Source organism: Solanum stenotomum, chromosome 5 (genome assembly GCF_019186545.1).
Source record: "Solanum stenotomum isolate F172 chromosome 5, ASM1918654v1, whole genome shotgun sequence".
In the NCBI taxonomy this organism is placed as follows: Eukaryota; Viridiplantae; Streptophyta; class Magnoliopsida; order Solanales; family Solanaceae; genus Solanum; species Solanum stenotomum.
In genome coordinates this window covers 62,352,702-62,374,828 of record NC_064286.1, presented here as the reverse complement: position 1 = coordinate 62,374,828, position 22,127 = coordinate 62,352,702, and the positions used below count along the sequence as shown (strand labels likewise).

Here is a 22,127-nt window from a genome sequence, read left to right as displayed (position 1 = left end):
GATTAAATAGGACATACACATCTTCAATTTATCTAAAACATGTATGACCTTAGATGAGAAAAAGTGGAAGTCAACAATTAAAATAAGAGCAAGAAGATAGTTGAGTGTTATCTCAATTTACTATGAATAGTCTTAGTACCCTGTACATATTTCTCTATACACACCATTAACGTTAGTACTTGTCTCGTAGTTTCTTGTTTTCAATTTCAGTTAATGTCAGTTGTTTCTTTGCTTGAAGTATCACTTTATTTTGTTGTTGTCATTGTTTCTTATTTCTATGCTTTAAGTATTACTTTATTTTATTATTGTTATTGTTTCTTTTTCTAAATGCTATATAATGAATTTTTAAATATTATTTGTCTGCTTTACTTCAATAGTTTACTTCCTCTTTAAAAAAAATTGCATTGACAAGCATTGCTAAAGCCAATTTTTTTTTTAAGATTGTAAGAACAAAGTCTATTTATACTTTATTCTCTTTAAATTTCATTTATGAAATTACACTAGATATATTATTATTTTTATTGTAAGTGATAAAAGCATATGTATGAACACATGTTCTATATCTAATATAGGCCTATTTGTACATTATTTGACAGTAGATTGGTTTAAAGTTGAAATTTTGTTAAGACATGCAATTTGAATTTCTCAAATTATATTTTTTTCACAAAATGAAAACTCCACAAGTTGTGAAAACTATAAAAAAAAATCACTTATATAATCTTATCAAATGAATAAATCGTAGGTCAAAAACAAGATATCAAAATATCTTTAAGATACCACATTGATAAATCAAATATCTCTATGTTCTTTTAATAAATAAATATTTGTGATTACAAATTTTAAAATACACATAATTTTATGAAAATTCACTAATCAATATAATAATAATTAGCTATTATTTAATATAATCTTTCCATATGATACATGCAATCCCTTCACTCCAAAAACATTCTCTTTCTTTGACAAAATTTAAAATAATAAATCTTTTTAATAAAATTTAAATTTATGAATCAAATTTTTAAAAAATAAAATCATAATTTTAAATTGCATACTCAAAAGCATCTACTTAACATAAACAATATATATATATATATATATGCCGCTTATTCACAACAACTTTTGACTAAACCTGTGTACCTATATGACAAAAGTCTATTAAAATAATATTAAAAATGTATAAGTTTTAAATTCTGAATTCGCCTCCAAAGTTAGTTATAACTACCACTTCCCTAACGGCTAACTTTAACAATATAAGTAGCATGAAAACATGCGAAACAGGACCACTCTCCTTACACGGCACGTGGTCAAGACCCAAATTAAACGAATTCACAGAGATTTAATACTTTAACTGCAGTTAATACTTTTTAACTTTAAACCCTTTTTCTCAATAACTTTTTTTCCACCCAGTATTCAGTATCCATATTATAGTCAGATTAAATTTAAATTCGTATTAGTAAGTTTAGAGTAAAATGAATTTGAATTTAATCAAATTAAATTTATATGCATAAAACTCTAACTCAAAATCTTTTAATTAAAAATAAAAAAATATTTATCATTCTACCTGATTAACTTTAAGAACACATAAGTACAATTAAAATAACACAAAATCATTTAAAGTTTTTTTAACAGCTTACGGAGAAAAACATATTTATCGGTAAAATGAGGTTTATTCCAGTCTATGAATAATCCCTTGTGTATTTCTGTTTTCAGCTTCTTTCCTATTTTCTCTCACCCACCCACAGGAATATCTCTTCTACCATTCTGTGAGATCTCCTTCAAAGATCCATTTTTCAGGTGAGTAAAATTCAGCTGAGATTTCTACAATTAAGTTACACTTCTTTACCAGTTATATATACAAAAAAAAATATCTAAATTTTTGACATTATGAAATTGCAGAACAAAATGGGATTTTTGAGGTAAGGTTTGATGTAGAATTTATTGTTCTGTCGGTTTGCTGAAATTTTCACTGATCAAGACCTAATTTTTGCTAATCATTTCTTGAATTTGACAAAAAATTGAGATTTATTGTTTTGATGTAGAATCTACATTCTGATTTTGGTCTTTGGGGATCTGTGATAAAATGAATCATTTGATGTAAATTCACAAATTTGAATGGAAGTGTTGATAAATTCGGATTCTGGTAGAGTTTCTGAAATTCTGTTTATGTTTTTCTGTGATTTCTGGGATTTTTTTTTAATCTGGGTCATTTCATCTTTGATTCTTGTTTTTTTTGCAGGATGATTTCATAAAACAGATTTGGTACAGTAAAATTAATAACCTTACCTAAGTCCCGCATCTTTATCTATGCTGGAATTGGTTGAGTTTTTCTCATAAGAAATTCATTATGTCAAACTGAAGAAAATAAAAAGGGAAAAAAAGATTGGATTTTTACCAGTTTGCAGAGCTGCAGAATGGAAATAGGCCAAGGCAGTTCATGGATCCCAGCAACTCCTGGGAAGCCAAATTTTACAGAATCGCCACCAATTTGCAGTAACGGGCAGGAAAACCAGCAAGCTCAAGTTGATTGGTCAGATTTGCAAAGAAAACAAGCACTAGAACATGCTACTGGCAGCACGGCTGAAGCTCAAAATGCTGCTGCACATCGCGGTTCAACAAGTTCAGTAGAAGAAGATCAGTGCTTCATGACCTCGGAAGCAGCAGTGGGAGAAAAGTCTGAAATGAGTGGAGGTGGTATAAATATGTACAATAACTTCCCTAGTGATAATGTAGACTTGTGGAGTAGTGTGTCTTTCGGGGATCTGTTGGCGATGGCACATGCTGGTGGAAGTGGCACCACGCCAGCTGACGAAACAGCTTATAGTGTGAAGAGTTCTTTCCAACCGCTCATCAATACTCAGAATGCAGGTAGACAAATGAAGTAGTCATTGATACATTCATTACTACTAATTGTAATGACCCTACTGCTTGGAGGATTTTCAGATTACAATAATTGCATTCCATGTATATGTCAAGAGCTTCTTTTTACCTGCCTCATTAACACAGCAGTGTCTTTGTGCATTGTAAGACCTGCAAAATGTTTGACAATGAAATATAACAAGTTTAGTATCATTCTTTGGTAATTTGAAACTTACATCTACTAACAATTTGAATGCACAGCATGCACGAATCAGCTCATGTTGAATTGAACAACCCTGTGAATACTTACTGAAGTTCCAATTTGGACTAAAAACAATGTATCCTAGAACAAAATCAGTGGAAACAAAAGGTCACATATAAGATCCATGATACTGTGTTTCTCTGATTGAGTGTTCTACTGTTAAAGAGTGTCATTCCAAGTCAAATTATTCTATTGTTATCTACAAGTAATTCGATATTTAACGTGTAGCACATGCTCCAACATGTTTTGTTTTGGTTTCGTTTCCATGAAAACAAGTCGGCTAAGCATCAAACAGTATCATGATTTAGGTGACATGTCAAAATCTTAAGAAATTTGTCACTTCAAGTTTGTGATTATTTCCTTGATAAACTAATATGACATAAGAGAACTCATCATGCAGATGAAAGCTCTATTTTATCCAGCTTCCCTTTCAACTTGAATTCACCACCAAAAATGACGGGTGCAACCTTGAGCAGCAACATCCCGTTCCAGTTCGAACCAGTAACACCAGATATGATGAAGATTAAAGGGCAAGCATCTAATGCATCAAACCTAGATATTAATGTGACAACAGCAAGTGTTATACAGTCAAATCAAGATATAATAAAGAGAGCTGAAGCAAATGAACTCCAACAGAATAAAGAGCAGTCAGTGCTGATCTTGGAAGGAAAACTGGATACTGAACTGAATAATACACCAGAGCAAAAACCAAGACGAAGAAAGCACAGGCCCAAAGTGGTTGTAGAAGGCAAGCCTAAAAGGACTCCTAAACCAAGAATCCAAAAGCAGCCTGATTCAGAGGAGACAAAGACAGAAAAGAGGAAGTATGTCCGAAGAAACAAGGTTGGCGAACCTGCAGCCACTTTGGCAGAAGAGGTAAACAATACAATTTGTCACGAGGGAAAGCCTCCTAGTTCTGAGAAAACCCCAACAGCAAAAAGGAAGTATGTCAGAAGAAATCAAGTGAACAAGAGCACGGAAAAACCTTCTGAAGAAGGAAGCAGTGGAACAACTGGCAGACCTGTAGCCACCTCCGCAGAAGAGGTAAAGAATACAACTTTTCACGAGGGAAAGACTCCTAGTTCCGAAGAAACTCCAACAGCAAAAAGGAATGTCAGAACAAATCAAGTTAACATGAGCATGGAAAAACTCTCTGAAGAGGGAAGCAGTGGAACAATTGACCCGACAGAAGTTCCTCATTCTAGAAAAACCTGCAGGAAATCGTTGAGTTTTGAATTGGAAAGCCAAGCAAGTGATGAGTATTCATCATACAGGCCCTCAACTTTGGATTTGCATGCAAATAATTCCGGGTCAACAGCACAGTCTGTTCAGCTTGGACAAGGTAAAGAAGCCACAAGTGAAGAAACAGAAGTGGGCATAACTCATAACATCACCGGTTCCCTGAACCAGGAGGTGAGAAATTACTTATCACAGCATGGAATGCAGTACCCTGGTCCTCCAACTCCGGACAAGGTTGGCTGGAATCATGACAAAGCCATGGTTGGGAATCACAATGAAAGCACAAGAGGAAATAGCAGAATCATTTTTTCAGATTTAACTCATGATAAACAGGCAAGCATACTACAAATGACACCACAGAGCCTGAATTTTTCTAACTGCAGCAGCAGTTCATGCTTACCACATGGGAAAAGCTTGAAAAGACAGCATTCATGTAGAACTGATGAAGCACAATTCTACAGCATAAATTCCAGAGGGGCGTATTTCAATTCTATGCAGGCTTATCAAGCAATCCTTCCAGCAAATAAACCTGATGTTTATAGTAATGTAGGGATGCATTTTCCTGCTATTTACAAGAAAATGAGAGCAGAAAAGGGCCACATCTCAACATCATCTTACATCAAACTTTTTACTGGTGAAACTAACTACGTGCCTTCATCTCAGTGCAATATCAATGGTTCCCCTAGCAACAATTCTGCAACCAATATAGGCAATTACGGAATGTGGAATTCCAATGTTATGCCAGCATTTGTGGAAGCAGAGATGTTAAGGAAGAAGAGATCAAACGGCGCAACTCAAGTACATGACATTGCATCTCTGCGTGAAATTTACAAACAATTTCCAACTTCCACATCTAAAGAAGCAACAATATATGGATTTGGAGAAAGATATAAAACTTCACATCTATCCAGTGCATGCATGGGAACTCCAATTGCAGACACCCAAGCAGCAATGAAGAAAAAAAGGCAGTCAAAGAAGAGCATCCTTGTCAGCTCAGCAGCTTCCAACTTATATACCCATCAACATCTCACAAAAAATGCAAGAGGTACTTAAAGGCATAAACTTAAAACTACCAATTATATCATAACTCTTTTCTTGCTAACAACATTGAATGCAGGTTCTCTGCCAGCTTTAACATGGAGAGGCATGTCTCCAATCGATGAAATTGCAGAACACTTGCGGCATCTTGATTTAAATAGAGAAAGCAGCCAAAATCAAGGTCAACATGGAATCACCTACCACACCAAGTTTCAAAAGGAGAGTGCCCTTGTTCTTTATCAAAGAGATGGAAGTATTGTCCCTTTTGGAAGTTCGTTAGTTAGAAAACGAAAACCACGACCAAAAGTTGATGTTGATGATGAGACTGATAGGGTATGGAAGCTTTTGCTGCAAGATATAAACAGTGAAGGCATTGATGGAACAGATGAAGACAAGGCAAAATGGTGGGAGGAAGAACGTCGAGTGTTTAATAGTAGAGCAGACTCATTTATTGCACGCATGCGTCTTGTCCAAGGTAATTGTGCAAAGTCTTCAACCTTTCCTAGTGGCTAAGTCAAATTCCCAGCTAGATTCCTTCACTAGAAACATAGGTAGAAGAAAATATTGCTAGTTTAAATAAGATAAAAATGGCTATGCTAATATCTTCAATCTGTGACTCAGCATGTGGTAATATAAAACAATTGAAAAGTGAGGCATCAACTAAATGTTGATCTTGCACACCAAGATTCCACATACCCTTACTATATTTCCGTAGGAATGCTGTAGGAGTTTAAACATGCCATATTAAAAGAAAAAAAATATCAGTGACCTGTTTTCTTCTATTGTAATAACCATAAATTTTATTTTCTTCTTTTTTGGGTGAGTCAGGAGACAGGCGTTTCTCACCTTGGAAGGGATCTGTTGTGGACTCTGTAGTTGGGGTATATCTTACACAGAATGTTTCAGATCACCTTTCTAGGTTAGCTGAAACAATAAACTTCTACAGTTTTGGAATTTTTTTTCTGTCTTCCGGCAAATTCCTAAACATTCAAAGATGGAGTGCCAACATATTACTTAGCCCACTTTTGTACCTAAAATTATTTATTTTATCCTATTTACAGTTCTGCATTCATGTCACTCGCTGCCCACTTTCCTCTGAAGACAGACAGTAGTCAGAAGCATGAAGGAAACACAGGTATTATAATTGAAGAACCTGAAGAGTGTGCAACGGACCCCAATGTTTCTATCAGATGGTATGAAGATCAGCCAAATCAGTCAACCCATTGTCAGGATTCTTCAGGAGTCTATAATACAGATTCAAATGAAGAAAAAGCAGCTGTCAATGACTCTGAATCAAGTGAATATAGCACACAATGCATAAAGTCAGCAGAATGTTCTGTAATTCTGCAATCAGATTCTTCTAGAGAAGGCTCAGATCTGTATCATGGATCAACAGTTACAAGTTTCCAAGATCAAAAAGAGTTGAATGATTTGCCTTCTTCTCCGAGTTCTGTAGTTTCTTCTGAGAATTCTGCAGTTATTCAAGCTTCAGAAGGAACTGACTCAAGCAACTTTTGCAGCTCCACTTCTTTTTTGAAGCTATTACAGATGGCAGGAACCTCAGGAGCACGAGGAACCAGGTGCACTGAACATTTACAAGAAGGTGAAAACGTTCCATTCCTTGGCAAGGAACTTATTGCCCCCCAAAAAAGTGTGTTGTCAGCAGAATCTGCACATTCAGCACTGTGCACAATGAACCCTCAAAATAAGTTGGACATAGAGACAGTGACTGATGCAGAAGACAATGTTGAACTACAATTTCCAACTGAAGATAGCAATTGCAATGTCCAGCAAGTTCCAGAAGCCCCAACCAATTCAGAAACCATTGTAAATGTCACAGAAAGGGCCAGCGTAGTTTTTGATTCATGCAAGCCTGAGCAAAGAGGTTTGGAGTCAAACTTGAAAAATGACAGTAATCATGTCCGTAGCAAAGTAGACAAAGTAAATGACAGTCCTTCTAAAGCAAAAAATGGACGGCTTGGGAAGGAGAAAGAGAACATTGATTGGGACAGCTTACGGTTACAGGCCCAGGCAAACGGCAAGAAAAGAGAAAAATCAGCAAACTCAATGGATTCATTGGACTATGAAGCAGTGAGGTGTGCAAATGTCAATGAGATAGCCCATACAATTAGAGAACGAGGAATGAACAACAAACTGGCAGAGAGAATCCAGGTACACACATGAGTATTGCATTGCATAACCTTCTTTGCAATATCTGAGGACAAGAGAACATATGCAAGACAGCCCATAGGACTAAGCTCCTGCTATGTGTGGGGTCCACAGAAGGACCAAACTACATTGGGTCTATTGTACACAATCTTCCCTTACATACTGTAGAACATATACATCTACAGTATTTATTTTGCCTGAAATCCCCATGATTGCTCTATTTTACAAAATAAACTTGCTATTGCAGGCTTTTCTTAACCGGATTGTTAGTGATCATGGAAGCATTGATCTTGAATGGCTGAGAGATGTTCCACCAGACAAAGCAAAGTAAGCCAGCAATTATTCCAAATAATCTCCCTTGTGTAAGATTCTATTCATATTCAAACTATAACAAATTTCGAATGTATGGTTTCAGAGAGTATCTACTGAGCATAAGGGGATTGGGTCTAAAGAGCGTGGAGTGTGTGAGACTTTTAACACTTCACCACCTTGCTTTCCCTGTAAGACCTAAAACCAATTTTGGAAGAGTTAAATATATGAGAAATAGTCATTCAATCACACTAATTTCTGTGTTTCTGTGATAAGGTTGACGTAAATGTAGGGCGTATAGCTGTTAGACTAGGGTGGGTACCCCTGCAGCCATTGCCTGAGTCACTACAGTTGCATCTTCTGGAACTGTGAGTATTCCTGAATCTAAATCTCTAATTGCATACATAGTGCAAGGCTAACTCTGTGGTATTCCTACAGGTACCCAATACTGGAGTCAATTCAACAGTACCTATGGCCACGTCTCTGCAAGCTTGATCAAAGAACATTGTAAGTAGCATCTATTAAACAATTACATATATACAGACAGACAGATGTCGAGCTCTGAGTTGTAACTAAAAGTAAGTAGTCCAATGACAATCTTTTGGTAATAATCAAATGATAAAAAGTATTGTCTACTCATACTAAGATTGTTTAGAAACTATTTTATTTTTTCTTCCAATCAGTAATGGTCCATTAATTAAGATCTTACTTACAGATATGAGCTACATTATCATATGATCACCTTTGGGAAGGTATGTCAATATATTAGATGATATCTCCTAAAAGTAGTAGATATCTAGAATCAAAGGCTAAAGACACTTACAATTCATGTAGGTCTTCTGTACAAAAAGCAAACCCAATTGCAATGCATGTCCATTGAGAGGAGAATGCAGACACTTTGCAAGTGCATTTGCCAGGTTAGCATATTACGATTTACACTTTCTGCAGCTAAAATACTTCTGTCCTGTTTGTCCAACTATCTTCTTTCTAGTGTAGAATTAGGTCTTGGGCCTAAAACTCACACCCCAAAAGCTAGCTCAAAGGGAGGAGGGTTGCCCAAGCCTTGTAAGGAGTCCACCCATCTCATTAACCACCAATGTGGGACTGTTGTCATTCTTTAACATCTAGTACATAAACTATTCTACTCAAACCCAAAGGATCATAGTTCTACTATGTTTTTGGTATGAAAAATCTACTATGTGGCAGTAAATCGCTTGTCCGTTGCAAACTAACCCTCCATATCCATGATGCATTCTAGTAAATAAAATTTCAGTCACTGATAAAGCAATTTCATGCTAAAAATTTTAGATGCATCCATTTTTGAGATGGCTTCTTAAATTAACCAGCTTATTGATGATATCCATTCTGCAAGCACCATTATCTGTTTAAACATTCAGATACATTGTATTTCACAAACTTGACCTAATAAAAATGCCTCATTCAGTGCAAGGCTTGCCCTTCCCGCGCCGGAAGAGAAAAGCATTGTCAGTGCAACAGAACACAAAGCCACTAACAACAATCCAAGGGAAAATTTCACGCACCTGCCTCTGCCATTAGCTCCGGGTAATCAACAACCAGTGGAGAATCAGAAATTGATCAAATCAGGTCCTATTATTGAAGTGCCAGCAACACCAGAGCCCATTGTTGAAGTTCCTTCCACACCTGAGCAAGAGCAAATACAAGCACCAGAAATTGACATAGAAGACGCTTACTTTGAAGATCCTAATGAAATTCCTATGATTGAATTGAATATGGCAGAGTTTACTCAAAATGTAAAGAAGTATGTGGAAAACAATATGGAGCTTCATCAGGTAGAAATGTCGAATGCCTTAGTAGCCTTGACTTCAGAAGCTGCATCAATTCCCACGCCTAAACTTAAGAATGTTAGCCGGCTCAGAACTGAACATCAAGTGTAAGTAAACAATCCTGATTTTATATCATAAAAATAGAATTATGCTGCCAAAGAAGCACTAACAAGAGTCAAGGATAGACTGTACTTTTCAAGGTAATACAATGTTTAAAGAACTTTGTGTACTAACTATCAATTGTTTTTCCTCCTACAGCTATGAACTTCCAGATTCTCATCCTCTTTTGGAAGGGGTTAGTATTAGTTTTATGTCTAGCATATAACCAGCGGCCAAGCAGATATAAAACTAATCCTCCAAAGAATTACATTTTTCATTTTGCAGTTGGACAAAAGAGAACCAGATGATCCTTCTTCCTATCTTCTTGCTATTTGGACACCGGGTAGGATCACAAGAACTGTAATGCTATATATTGAAGAATTTTATTTTGGAAGGCTTCCTTCCACTAGTTCTTGTAATGTGGAAAATAGATGAATTAGCTAGGCCATGCTTAAGGAACTATTGATATAGATATCACGTTGGTAAATATAGAATACAAATTTCATGGGTTAGTTTTAGTTGTAGGTAATATCAGTTAACTTTCGTTGACTGATTTCACGACTTGTATCAAATTCATATCAGGTGAAACAGCAAATTCAATGCAACCTCCAGAAACTCAGTGCAACTCTCAAGAATCTGGCCAACTATGTGAAGATGAGACTTGTTCCTCATGCAACAGCACACGTGAAGCACAATCTCAAACAGTAAGAGGGACTCTTCTGGTAAGAAAATCCATAGAGACTCTAATAGTGGTCATTTCATATGAGTAAACGGCCAAAAAGATACATACAGTATGATTAATCATTGTTCTTGTCAATAGATACCATGTCGAACAGCTATGAGAGGAAGCTTTCCACTCAATGGTACATACTTTCAGGTCAATGAGGTGAATATAACCAACTTTTAGCTCATTTATAGTTCCACATGTCAAAGACTAGATTTTGCATCAAATATTGTGGTTTTCATTGATAGAAATTACTTTGCAGGTGTTCGCGGACCATGACTCCAGCCTTAACCCAATCAATGTCCCAAGGGATTGGCTGTGGAATCTCCCACGGCGGACTGTCTACTTTGGAACCTCAATACCCACGATATTCAAAGGTGAAAGAACCACTAAACTGATAGAACCTCATTTAGAAAGTTTTGGAAGTAAAATAACATTGAAATTTGTTGTGTTCATCAGGTTTAAACACAGAAAGTATCCAACACTGCTTTTGGAGAGGTATGTAAATGGAAAATCCTTCAGATATTTGCAGTGAAAAGCTAGCTTCTTATCCATTTCAACAAAGTAAACCCCTGAAAATTACATGTTAAACTAGCTTTATGTTGAGTTGCCATCCTGTTAAACACAGAGATAAAATGGATCACAGTCTAGCTGTTTAACATTTAACATGCCATTGTCAAAATTTAAAATGAAAAGAAGCATCAGAAGACCAAGGAAAAAAGGATTATATAACCACTCATTGTCAGGAGCAAACCCTAAAACATAGGAAACAAGGATCAACAATGCTCACCTTTGTTGAGAATCCTATTTATTTTCTGTTTGCCTTCTACCTTTCACAACATTGAGTCCCCCGGCCCTCACCTTCACCAATCTGATCCCTAAAAAAAAGGTCCCCCTGGCTAGGGGCTAGAATATACAATCGTTGTACTTTTAGCTTAGGACCATGGTAGTCTACAATGACGATTTATGTTGTTCTATTCTTTGTTTAATTCATGTGATGATTGATTTCAATGCAAACATGACTTCTTTACACTCTATGAACAAGAATCTTGTTTTCAACATTATCTATTCAATTTGAAGTGTGAGACCCTTTGGAAAATAAGCATTCCTAGGACTCCTTTTTTGGTATATATGAAGCAGGAACACAAACATGAGGTACACACACACGTAGCTGTAAGATTCATTTGAAAAAGGACACTGGTTTTGAACATATGTTACAAAAGGTCTGAGATAAGTACTAAAAGTATACAATAATAGTAAAAATGCACCATTTTTGACAATTAATATTTTGTTCCACAAGTATTTGGACAAATGGGGAAATTTGGCTATGACAATAGAATATTAGTTAACAAGAAGAGTTTGACGTCCCTGCTGCAAAACCTTTTTGCTTTTCTGATGAATAGATATTGCATTTTTTCAGGGTTTGTTTGTGTGCGAGGATTTGATCATAAGACGCGAGCACCTCGACCGCTATTGGCAAGGTTCCATTTTCCAGCCAGCAAGTTAAATAGGACTAATGGGAAAACAAATGAAGACAAAGGAGTAGCCTCCTGAATATAGCTACCCAAGTACTCATGCCAAAGCCAAAATTATCTAACAACATTCAATATCATGCAGTTCTAAACCAGTTGGTAAAAAGAAGATAGGTGTATCTGGTTAACTTGTAAATGAGATAATAAGTTTTTTTTAGGTAAAAGTTATGGAGTTTCTTTAGTTAGCAACAATTTATTGAATTATTCAATCAGTTTATTCCCAACTAGTTCGCTTGAATTCCGCAATTTACATCTCCTTTCTCTTTCAAGTCAAGGGAAAGAAAACTACATCGACACCAATAGGAAAATCAGATTTATATATTGGCATGTATAACAGACTTACAGAGCCCCATTATCTTTCTTCAGGTAGCCACAACACCACATTGAGTTACGTAATAGCCTAAACTGGACAGCATTGTGGTATTTTATGTTCTTTGCTACACATAGTTTGAACCTTGAAGTAATAGTAATACTCAAAAGTGAACATGTTAATGCACCTGCTACTGCTGATGGTAACTTAACGTACTGAAATCTCATTAAAACTACGTGAGTTAACTGGAAAAAGAGGACTTTTTAGCTTGCAACTTTGTGAAGCTGAGAAAAGTCTACATTCAATCTCAGCAATTTTGATGACAAATTCTTAACCTGAACAAGTACATAGGTAGATTCAACATTTACAACGATCGAGTTGGTTCAAAAGTGGTTACTGCACACAGATACTATTCGTAACTTTTTTCGCATATTTACATATACATGATTCGAGTCAAACGAAATGCACTCAACCATCTATACAACAACAATATATCAAGTGTATGCAGATTTTATGCTTACCTCATTAAGATAGAACGATTATTTCCGTTAGACGTTCTTCTTAAATAAAACATTTTCAAACAAGTTTGAAAAATGGGAATACAAAATGAGAACAGTAACAATAATGTGCAATTGTTGAGCACCAGAATTATCAACAATTCACCCAGATGAAGCTTCACAATTAATCATAACCACATAAATAGGCGATACTAATGCTTTTTTCAGGACTAACAATTATAAAAGAAACTACACACAATCACGAATCATCACATATTAATTTCAGCCATATACGTGAACGTTACAAGTTACAACTTCAATTTGACAACAAATTACACATTAATCATCACGCATAATTGGTAAACATTACTCAATATCAAAATAGTACACACAGCATAAATACCTTAGTATTCAGATATCTGCATCCTCTCGCCTCAAATGTAACTCAATCCATTAGTGCAAATCTCTGCATACTCTCTTCTACGAGTTCAATTGAACTCATAACTTTCAACTACAATAAATAATAGACATGAGAAACGTAAGAGTTTGAATCCATCCTGAATCCGCCTCGGCTTAGCTACAAGGTAACTCGATCCATTAATCAAAAAAGTATCCGGAATTCAAAATTTATGAGTTTAGAATTCAAAATTCTAGTATGATTTGATAATAATGGAAGAGAAGAAGAGAAAAAATGTGAATAAATGCAGAGTCTCTGTGTTTTAATTGCATTTACTTATTGGCAATTGTTTTCCCTCCTTGTAGCTTTTAGAGTTCCCTCCATTTTTGGGTCTGCGTATTTTGAGCAAACGCGCCATTCGCGAGTCTGGGTTGCACCGTTACCCGACTCGATTAGTTGATGGGCTCTAATAACTCGACCCAATTAAAAATGATGAAGTTTTGGAGTACCTACTAGGGTACTACCTTTGATGGAGACTTTATATTTTACGAAAACTTAAATAAATTGATTAACTTTAATATTTTGTCATTTTTTCCTATAAAATAGCTTTTTGAATAAATTCAAGGAAAATGTGGGTTTCCTCTTATGAGTACTTATTGATCTTCTTTTTTGTATTTTAATTTTATCAAGTGTTTTTTATGTGCTCATTGGGTAGATTAGCTTATGATTGAGATTCCTGAAATAAATTTGTAGAGAAAGGAGGTTGGGAATCAATTTTCATTTATTTAATTTTGTAAATATGACATCTAAATTCTGGTAGATCTAGGATGCAAACATGACACAAAAGAACACATCAATCCCCAAACATATGGTTCTTTTTATATGCATGTATCTCAAAGACATCAATTATAGATAAGCAATGAACATGTTTGTGACAAAATATTGGGATCTGAATGTGAAGGGAGTGTTAGAGTAGGTAAAAGTCTCACAATGTTTGAAAAATAGACGGGTGGTCTCTTCATATGGACTGGAGAAATTTTCTCTTCGTGAGCTAATTTTTAAAGTTAAATTAGAACCAAATATCATATCTTTGCCTTATCATACAAGGGAGGTTGAGGAGATTCTCTTTAGAAATATGAACCCTAAATTATGATATATAAATCATGAAAACACAAAAGGCATAACATGAGATAAAAGAAAAGAATAATCAAACCTCTTATATCCAGAATTTTAACCAAAAAAGTGCTTCGAGATCCTTCTCTTCTTTCTTTTGTCGTGTCATAATGAGAATTAATAACAATTTCCTTTTTCTTTACCCTTAAAAGTGAAAATTAAAAAAAAAATAACTTTAAAAGCTAGCTCGAAGAAAATGAATTAAATCGTAATGTATGGTGGTGTAAATATTTTGAATCCGACTCATTGATCTTTCGTTTAAGCCTCGTTACACATAATGAAGGTTTGAATATAAATCTATTAAATGGTAACGTGTGGTGGTGTAAATATTTTGGATCCAACTCTTTGATCTTACGTTTAAATCTCGTTTATCTACACATAATGAAGGTTTGAATATAAAACTAATAAATTGTAATGTGTGGTGGTGGAAGTATTTTGGATCCGACTCATTGATCTTACGTTTAAACCTCGTTTGTCTACACATAATGAAGGCTTGAATAGTAATCATTCAGGTCTCAGTTATTACGTACACTTATTTTTTATTTAAGTTTGAATCTTTGATCATTTAGATCTCAATCATTAACACCTGGTTTGGATGATTGACATGTATTATTTCATCATGTATCGTATTGTATTGTGTTGTATTGATCATATTGTATTGTTTTAATGAATAAAGTGTTTGGATAGATTGCATTGTTCTCTATCGTTAAATGATGTCACACATTCATAATTTAAATGATAAACCTATAAGACAAGTAGGGATGAGGTAGAGCTACCATAAAAAGGTAGGGTAAAAGATAAAACACAATTATTAAATAATGAATAAAGACAAAATGAGAAGAAAATAGTAAGGTGACGACGTGATCACACCAAATCAGTCGTGGCATAAAACCAATCTTTTCATTGTTACCTAACGATAGATTTAAAAATACAATACGATACAATAAAATTTAAGTAACAATCAAAGTAAATATTATATTTAAACTAACAATATATATAATATAATACAATAAGTATCAAGTAACAACCATCCAAATAAGTCTGTTTTTTCCTTTACATTCCAACCACTTCATTGGTTTGAATAGATCTGGACAATTGAGACCCGTCACAAGGTCTTGATATCTACATAATTAATAAGCATTTGAATATAAATGCATATACGAATATTAAAATTAAAGTGTCTAAATCTAAATTTATGTTTTTATATTATGATTTTGTATTAAAATATGAATACTAAATAATTAAGACTGATTATTTTGTATTCACATTTAAATGAATTTAATTTATCTAAAAATTAATAAATAAAATTTCCATAAAAAAATACAAGCTCATTTATTACTATATCAATAAAAGATTTTTTTAAAAAATATATATTATATGGTGGTTGATGTAGATGATGACTAACAATAGAGGTTGTGGTTGTCGATCGATAATGGTGGTTAGCAGTGATGATGGTTGCCAAAGGCGATGAATAATAGTGGTGGTTATGATTGTCGTTTATGAGTTGTGGTTGGTAGTGATGTCGACCGATGATAGACAGAGGTGATGAATAATAGTGGTGGTTATGATTGTCGTTTATGAGTTATGGTTGATAGTGATGTTGACCGATGGTAATGATTGTGGATTGTGGTCAACATAAATCGTATCTAACAATAGTGATTATATGTAAGAGGTGATGATGGATTGAGAATGTGGTGGATCATAGTAATAGTAATAATAATATGACTAATAACATTTGTTGGTAACATATAATGATGATTGATAGTGATACTGATAGGAATGGTAGTTTGACTAATAGCAATTGTTAGTGACATATAGCGGTGAAGGATGATGGTGAATATCAATAGTGGTCGGTGACTGACATGATAATAATTACTCAATATGTTCCTAATTACTTGTCCAATTTTTCTTTTTTACTTGTCCAAGAATAGGGTTCTTTAATAATATTTTAATTAGGAAGAAAACGTGTTTTAAAAAGAAAAGAAATAATATATTTATTCAGAAAATAACATTTTTTTACGATGTTAGTAAATATAGGAGCATTTCTGGACCAAAGTAATGACTGCAAGTACATTTTTAAACCAAAATATTAACGACAAGAACATTTTTTAACCAACCTAAAGGACATTTTTGTTCATTTCACACAATTTAAGGACATTTTTGTTCATTTCACACAATTTAAGGACATTTTTTTACCCTTTTCCCTAATAATAATAATAATATGCCGTTTAACTTGGTCTTAACTCATATTTATACCCTTTAATTTTGGGTGTGTAAAAGTAAACATTTAAACTTGTATAAAGTTAAACAAATAGACACACACTCTTACATAGTATCCTATTTGACAATTTGTGTCCTAAGGGGTCGTTTGGTAGGCCGCTGTCACGCCCAAAATCCCATTAAGGCGAACCGGCACCCGTTGCCGAGAAGGCTCGGGAGAACCAACCTGTAATCATGCTTTATCTATGAACATTTAAAGGTGTTGCCATAGTGGATAACATGTTTTCATGAAAGTAGACAGTATTAACAAGCCAAGAGAAAGTGCACATGACTTGGCCGTTAGGACCATGATGTCTAAGACACGAGGCACAACCACACTTCACTATATCTACAAAGCCTCTAAATGATAAAACATTATGGGGTTAAGGTTGGGATAGGCTCCGCCTTACACTCAACTACTATACAATACCAAAATACATGTTATACACTCGGAAAGCTCCGAATCAACCTGGAGCTCACCAATAGCCATTGGATGTCCTGTTCTCCTACTGGAGAGATCTACTAGCTCTTGTACCTATAGCATGAATTGCAGGTCCCCCGAGAGAAACGTCAGTACGGGAGAATGTATTGAGTATGAAAGGCATAAAGTACTGTATGTGAAATAAGAACTCTAATGAAATCATATACCAATGTAAGGATACAAGACCACCTTTTTCTCATATTATGGAATCAGGTACTTTACATTTTTTTCTTTACTTTATCATTCTTTACTTTACACTATGTACACAACATATAATACAAATGATCAGCTAATCAGTGGTAGACATATAAATCGGGAACGATCCATGCTAGGCTTTCATTTAACCCCTGGGATACCACCCGTAATATTGGGATCAACCCATGCTAGGTGATTCTTCCACCCCTGGGATACCACCCATCAATAAGCAGATTCATTTAATATCTTTCCATTAACATTTGAGATGATTCTTTTGGTGGTCACAACATTTTGAGTTGTGGGACTATGTAGTCAACACGTGACGTGTAATAATCATATAATGCAGGAACAACAACGTAGAGAGTAGTTACACAATTAATGAAATGCATAGGAGCTGAAATAATATATGGACCTTATTTAGTTAAAGGAGAACTCATACAGGGTATTCAATGTATATGTACAGATTTGACAATGAACATATATTAGAACGTGCAAACATGTTAAAGAGTGATGAGAACAAGGTCATAAGTCGTGTTGGAGCTGGTAGGCTGCCTCTATGTGTCGAGGACGAGTCTAGATTTCATGTCAATTAGTAGGAAATCGAAAAGTCTTACATACCTTGTTGTACCACCTTGTAGTTACCTTGAAGTACCTTCCTTTCTTTTCAAATACTTTTCTACAATAGAGTAGGTGATAAACTAGTATTAGTAGTTACTAAACATGCTTAGGCAGTCCAATCTTACTCAATAATAATGCTCGGGCAGCAAACCCGTAATTACTAAACTAAGGGTGTTCTTTCAATCCCCGCCTTCTTTTATTACATTTGTACACTACACAACTACATTTCAATTTCGATAATTTACACCCTTTCCAGGCATCAACCAAGCTGTCCCCAATATGTTTACACATCAACTTGTCTTAAAACAGTCCTAACAATCCAACATACAATAGAGGACGTGAAACCATAGTTTCCCATCATCATCCCACGAGTTCTTATCAACAGTATACTTAAAATATCATACTTAGACTCGTGTTTAAGAAAGACAAAGATAGGGCAGTCACTTTACCTTAATTCTTATAACTCGTTTTCTTTTAACTTTAACTCTTCAATAACTTGAGCTTCCCTTGCCAGGGCTTGGGTTTATCCAAGAACCCTAAGAAACTTGTGGCTGCTGCTATGTTTTGAAAGAGAGAGGAAAAGCTTAGAGAGAAATCTGATTTTTTTTATCTATTCTTAAAAGTGAGGAAATGGCCAGCAACTTGGGTAAGGTCTTATTTTTCCCTACCTCTTAAGTTTTAATATCAGCCACTAATTTGTCAAAGTGGTCCAAGTAGGTGATGCATCTGCTTGGAATTATATATACACAAAATGGGCCCTTTATGTACTCATCTTGGGCTGCAATCTTTCTCCTTTCTAATATTAAGACATGGGCCAGAATTATACCCTTAGTTTGGGCCTTAATCTTTATCGGGCTCAAGTAGTTGGACTTGGACAGATTGGTGTGAGGCCTCATCTCCATTCTATTTTCCTTTTTATTTAATTTGGGCCTCAAGTGAGCCCACTAATGCATAAACTAATCTTCCCCATCTACCTAGCCCATTTGAGATAAGCAAGTAGGTGACACCTGCTAGCTTTATAAAGTCCAACAAGCACCTCAATTCTTTTATTCGTTTTCCGAGCGTAATCTTCTTAGTTTAACTCAAAACTTATATACACTTGAGCACCTTAACTTTTAGACTTACATATAGCCCTTCAATCCAGAATTTAAATACTTCTAAAATTTAACGTTCACTCGATCGTGCAATATTGCAATGTACGGGAGTTACCCTTATAGCTTCTTTATTGTCACCACTCATCTAGGAAATCAAGTTTATTACTTATACCACCAAGCTAAATCAAGTTTCATATGTGTAGAACTTGTACACGTAAAATACGGGGTGTTACAGCCGCATTAGAAGAAATAGTCCATGTATTATGTAAGGTATTATTTAGTCCTATGTTTGGTAGGAATTTGAGCCTACGTATAACTAATTCATGGATTAGTTATATCTCCTACATGGTACTATAGGATGTATTACTAATACCTTCCAATTGGAGGTATTAGTAATACATAGAATATAATACCATGGGTTAAGTCTATGTAAAGACAAAATATCCATCAAATCATTTTAATTATTTTGTTTATTTTATGATTTATATTTGTACTAGTAAATTTATTTAAATAAATTAGCTTACAAATTATTTAGAGAGANGTAAAATACGGGGTGTTACAGCCGCATTAGAAGAAATAGTCCATGTATTATGTAAGGTATTATTTAGTACTATGTTTGGTAGGAATTTGAGCCTATGTATAACTAATTCATGGATTAGTTATATCTCCTACATGGTACTATGGGATGTATTACTAATACCTTCCAATTGGAGGTATTAGTAATACATAGAATATAATACCATGGGTTAAGTCTATGTAAAGACAAAATATCCATCAAATCATTTTAATTATTTTGTTTATTTTATGATTTATATTTGTACTAGTAAATTTATTTAAATAAATTAGCTTACAAATTATTTAGAGAGAGTTGTTTGTTACTAAATAAATCTAATACAAATCAATACAAATTTGAAATGTGAGTTGTTTATTTGTAATATGACGTTTGTGATCTTAATTGAATGTGTGTGTATATATATATATATATATATATATATTTGTGTGGTTTTCTAATTATTTATATTTTGAACAATTTAAAAAATTACATACATATTAAAACTACAACTTGCAATTTTTATGTGTAAATGTAGATGATTTATTCAACTTTACCATTGCTGATTGCCTTTTCGATTTTAAAAGTAGATGATTTATTTTTTAAAAATTTAAAAATGACATTTTGTGAGTGATCAATTTATTAAGATGACAATTATTTATCCTCAAATAATTCAAGTGAAAATATAGCAAACATGACAACAAAATTGTTCTTCTCATAGCTAATTAGAAAGGCCATAAAATAATAATATTGTCCGCTAATTATCTATCTTGACCCAATTACGTAATAATTCAAGGGTATAATTGGAAAGAAGCTTTTTATAGAATTTTAATCTAAACACAAGATGAGGTGGGAAACAATGAACCAAACACTTGATATAAATAAACTCTGCATTACTAATTCCTGCGCTACTAATCCCTGCATTACTAATACCTGCATTACTAATCCACGCGTTATTAATTTTTGTACCAAACGACCCCTAAATGTATTTTGACACATAAGACTCATGTGTATACTAGTTCAACTTTATATAAGTTTAAGAGTCTACTTGTGCTTTATCAAAACTAAAAAAACATAAATATAAATGAGATTAAATCAAAAGATTTATTTATATATATCATACATTTTATTATCGAGGTCATGTAAAATTAGAGGTGCGCATCGGTCGGTTCGGTTCGGTTTTATGTGTTATTGGTTTGGTTTATCGGTTTGTAAATATGTCAAATCGATAACCAAACCAATAACATATTTCTTATCGATTTTTGGTTAATCGGTTTATGATACTTAACGGTTCGGTTTTCAGTTTAACCAATAAGAAAATACTCATATATATTAATATACACGATAAGAAAATTTTCATACAAACCATATGATTTTTCCAGCATTTGGCATGAAAGTAATAATCACAAAAGAACAATCATTTTTCTTGCAAGTTTAGACACATTCAAAGAAAAAGTGTGAAAGTAACAATCATTTTTTAGCAAGTCTAGGCAATTGGCACATTCAAGTTAGAAGTGTGCTTGCAATTACAAATGAAACAATAATTAGGGTTTTAAGTAATACTGAGATTAAAGTAATATGGTTTGTAAAATGTTATATAATTAGGGTTTACTGGTCTAGGGATAAAATAGTAAATTTAGTCTAGTCTTATTGGGTTATCGGTAGGGGTGTTCACGGGTCGGTTTGGATTGGTTATTGGTCAAAACCAAAACCAAATCAACTTAATCGGTTTTAAAATTATCAAAACCAAACCAAACCAAATATAATATACATTTATCGGTTTGGTGGTTATCGATTTCGGTTTGGTTTGGTTCGGTTATTAACCATACACAAAAATAAAAGAAACAATTCATTCAAAATGTGAAAAAAGTGACAACAATCCATTCAAAACAAAAAATAGTTAGAGTGACTTAAATTATCGAACTTTCGATCACTGAATTTACTATCAATAAAGCTTTAAAATTCACTATATTGGCCTAGAAGGAAGAGACAAAAACATTTTCAGTCTCACATAGAATTGTCACAGACACTCATATACATGAAATCAATAAGATAAATGTTTCACCTTGGACATTCTTGCTTTCAATAAATAAAGTATAAGGAGATTTTAATGAAAACATATATAAGATCTTCAAAATTGTTTATAAAACAATATATTAAGTATGTATATTAATAAAATATATGTATATAATTTATCGGTTCGGTTTGGTTATTTCTTTGGTTTTTTCGAATAAAATCATAACCAAACCAAATACTACCGGTTTTCAAAAATCTAAAACCAAACCAAACCAAACCAAACCCAAATAAAATTGGTTTTATTTTATCGATTTGGTTTGGTTTTTCGGTTTGGATTGGTTTTTATCCAAACCGTGAACACCCCTAGTTATCGGTTTAACTATTAACAAAAATCATAAAATCGGAAACCGAACCAATAACCCAATAAAAAATTTTGCGAAATTGTTTAAAAAACGTTAACTCAATAACCCAATATTAATAAATCAATAATATTTTTTCCAATTT

General features: G+C 33.9%; 1 protein-coding gene across 2 annotated transcripts; it reads left to right on the top strand.

Moving 5' to 3' along the window:
- Nucleotides 1–1,670: 1,670 nt before the first annotated feature.
- Nucleotides 1,671–12,279, top strand: LOC125866294 (DNA glycosylase/AP lyase ROS1-like). Of its 2 annotated transcripts, XM_049546633.1 has the most exons (21): nucleotides 1,675–1,794; nucleotides 1,897–1,916; nucleotides 2,237–2,865; nucleotides 3,519–5,402; nucleotides 5,475–5,870; nucleotides 6,224–6,314; nucleotides 6,457–7,567; nucleotides 7,812–7,891; nucleotides 7,980–8,064; nucleotides 8,150–8,241; nucleotides 8,312–8,380; nucleotides 8,589–8,625; nucleotides 8,708–8,790; nucleotides 9,318–9,785; nucleotides 9,937–9,973; nucleotides 10,063–10,120; nucleotides 10,360–10,499; nucleotides 10,598–10,663; nucleotides 10,764–10,878; nucleotides 10,961–10,999; nucleotides 11,922–12,279. In XM_049546633.1, exons 3-21 carry the CDS (start codon nucleotides 2,412–2,414, stop codon nucleotides 12,053–12,055), a joined length of 5,439 nt encoding a protein of 1,812 aa, XP_049402590.1. In that variant the 5' UTR covers nucleotides 1,675–1,794; nucleotides 1,897–1,916; nucleotides 2,237–2,411; the 3' UTR covers nucleotides 12,056–12,279. The 2 variants fall into 2 exon arrangements, with proteins under 2 accessions (XP_049402589.1, XP_049402590.1); XM_049546632.1 differs by lacking the exon at nucleotides 1,897–1,916 and having other exon boundaries at nucleotides 1,671–1,794.
- Nucleotides 12,280–22,127: the final 9,848 nt, after the last annotated feature.

Coding starts and splice junctions, on each gene's coding strand:
- LOC125866294 (XM_049546632.1), top strand. CDS start 2,412: ATGGAAATAGGCCAAGGCAGTTCATGGATCCCAGCAACTCCTGGGAAG. Junction 8,791..9,317: donor TTTGCAAGTGCATTTGCCAG/GTTAGCATATTA, acceptor TGCCTCATTCAG/TGCAAGGCTTGCCCTTCCCG. Junction 9,786..9,936: donor CTCAGAACTGAACATCAAGT/GTAAGTAAACAA, acceptor TTCCTCCTACAG/CTATGAACTTCCAGATTCTC.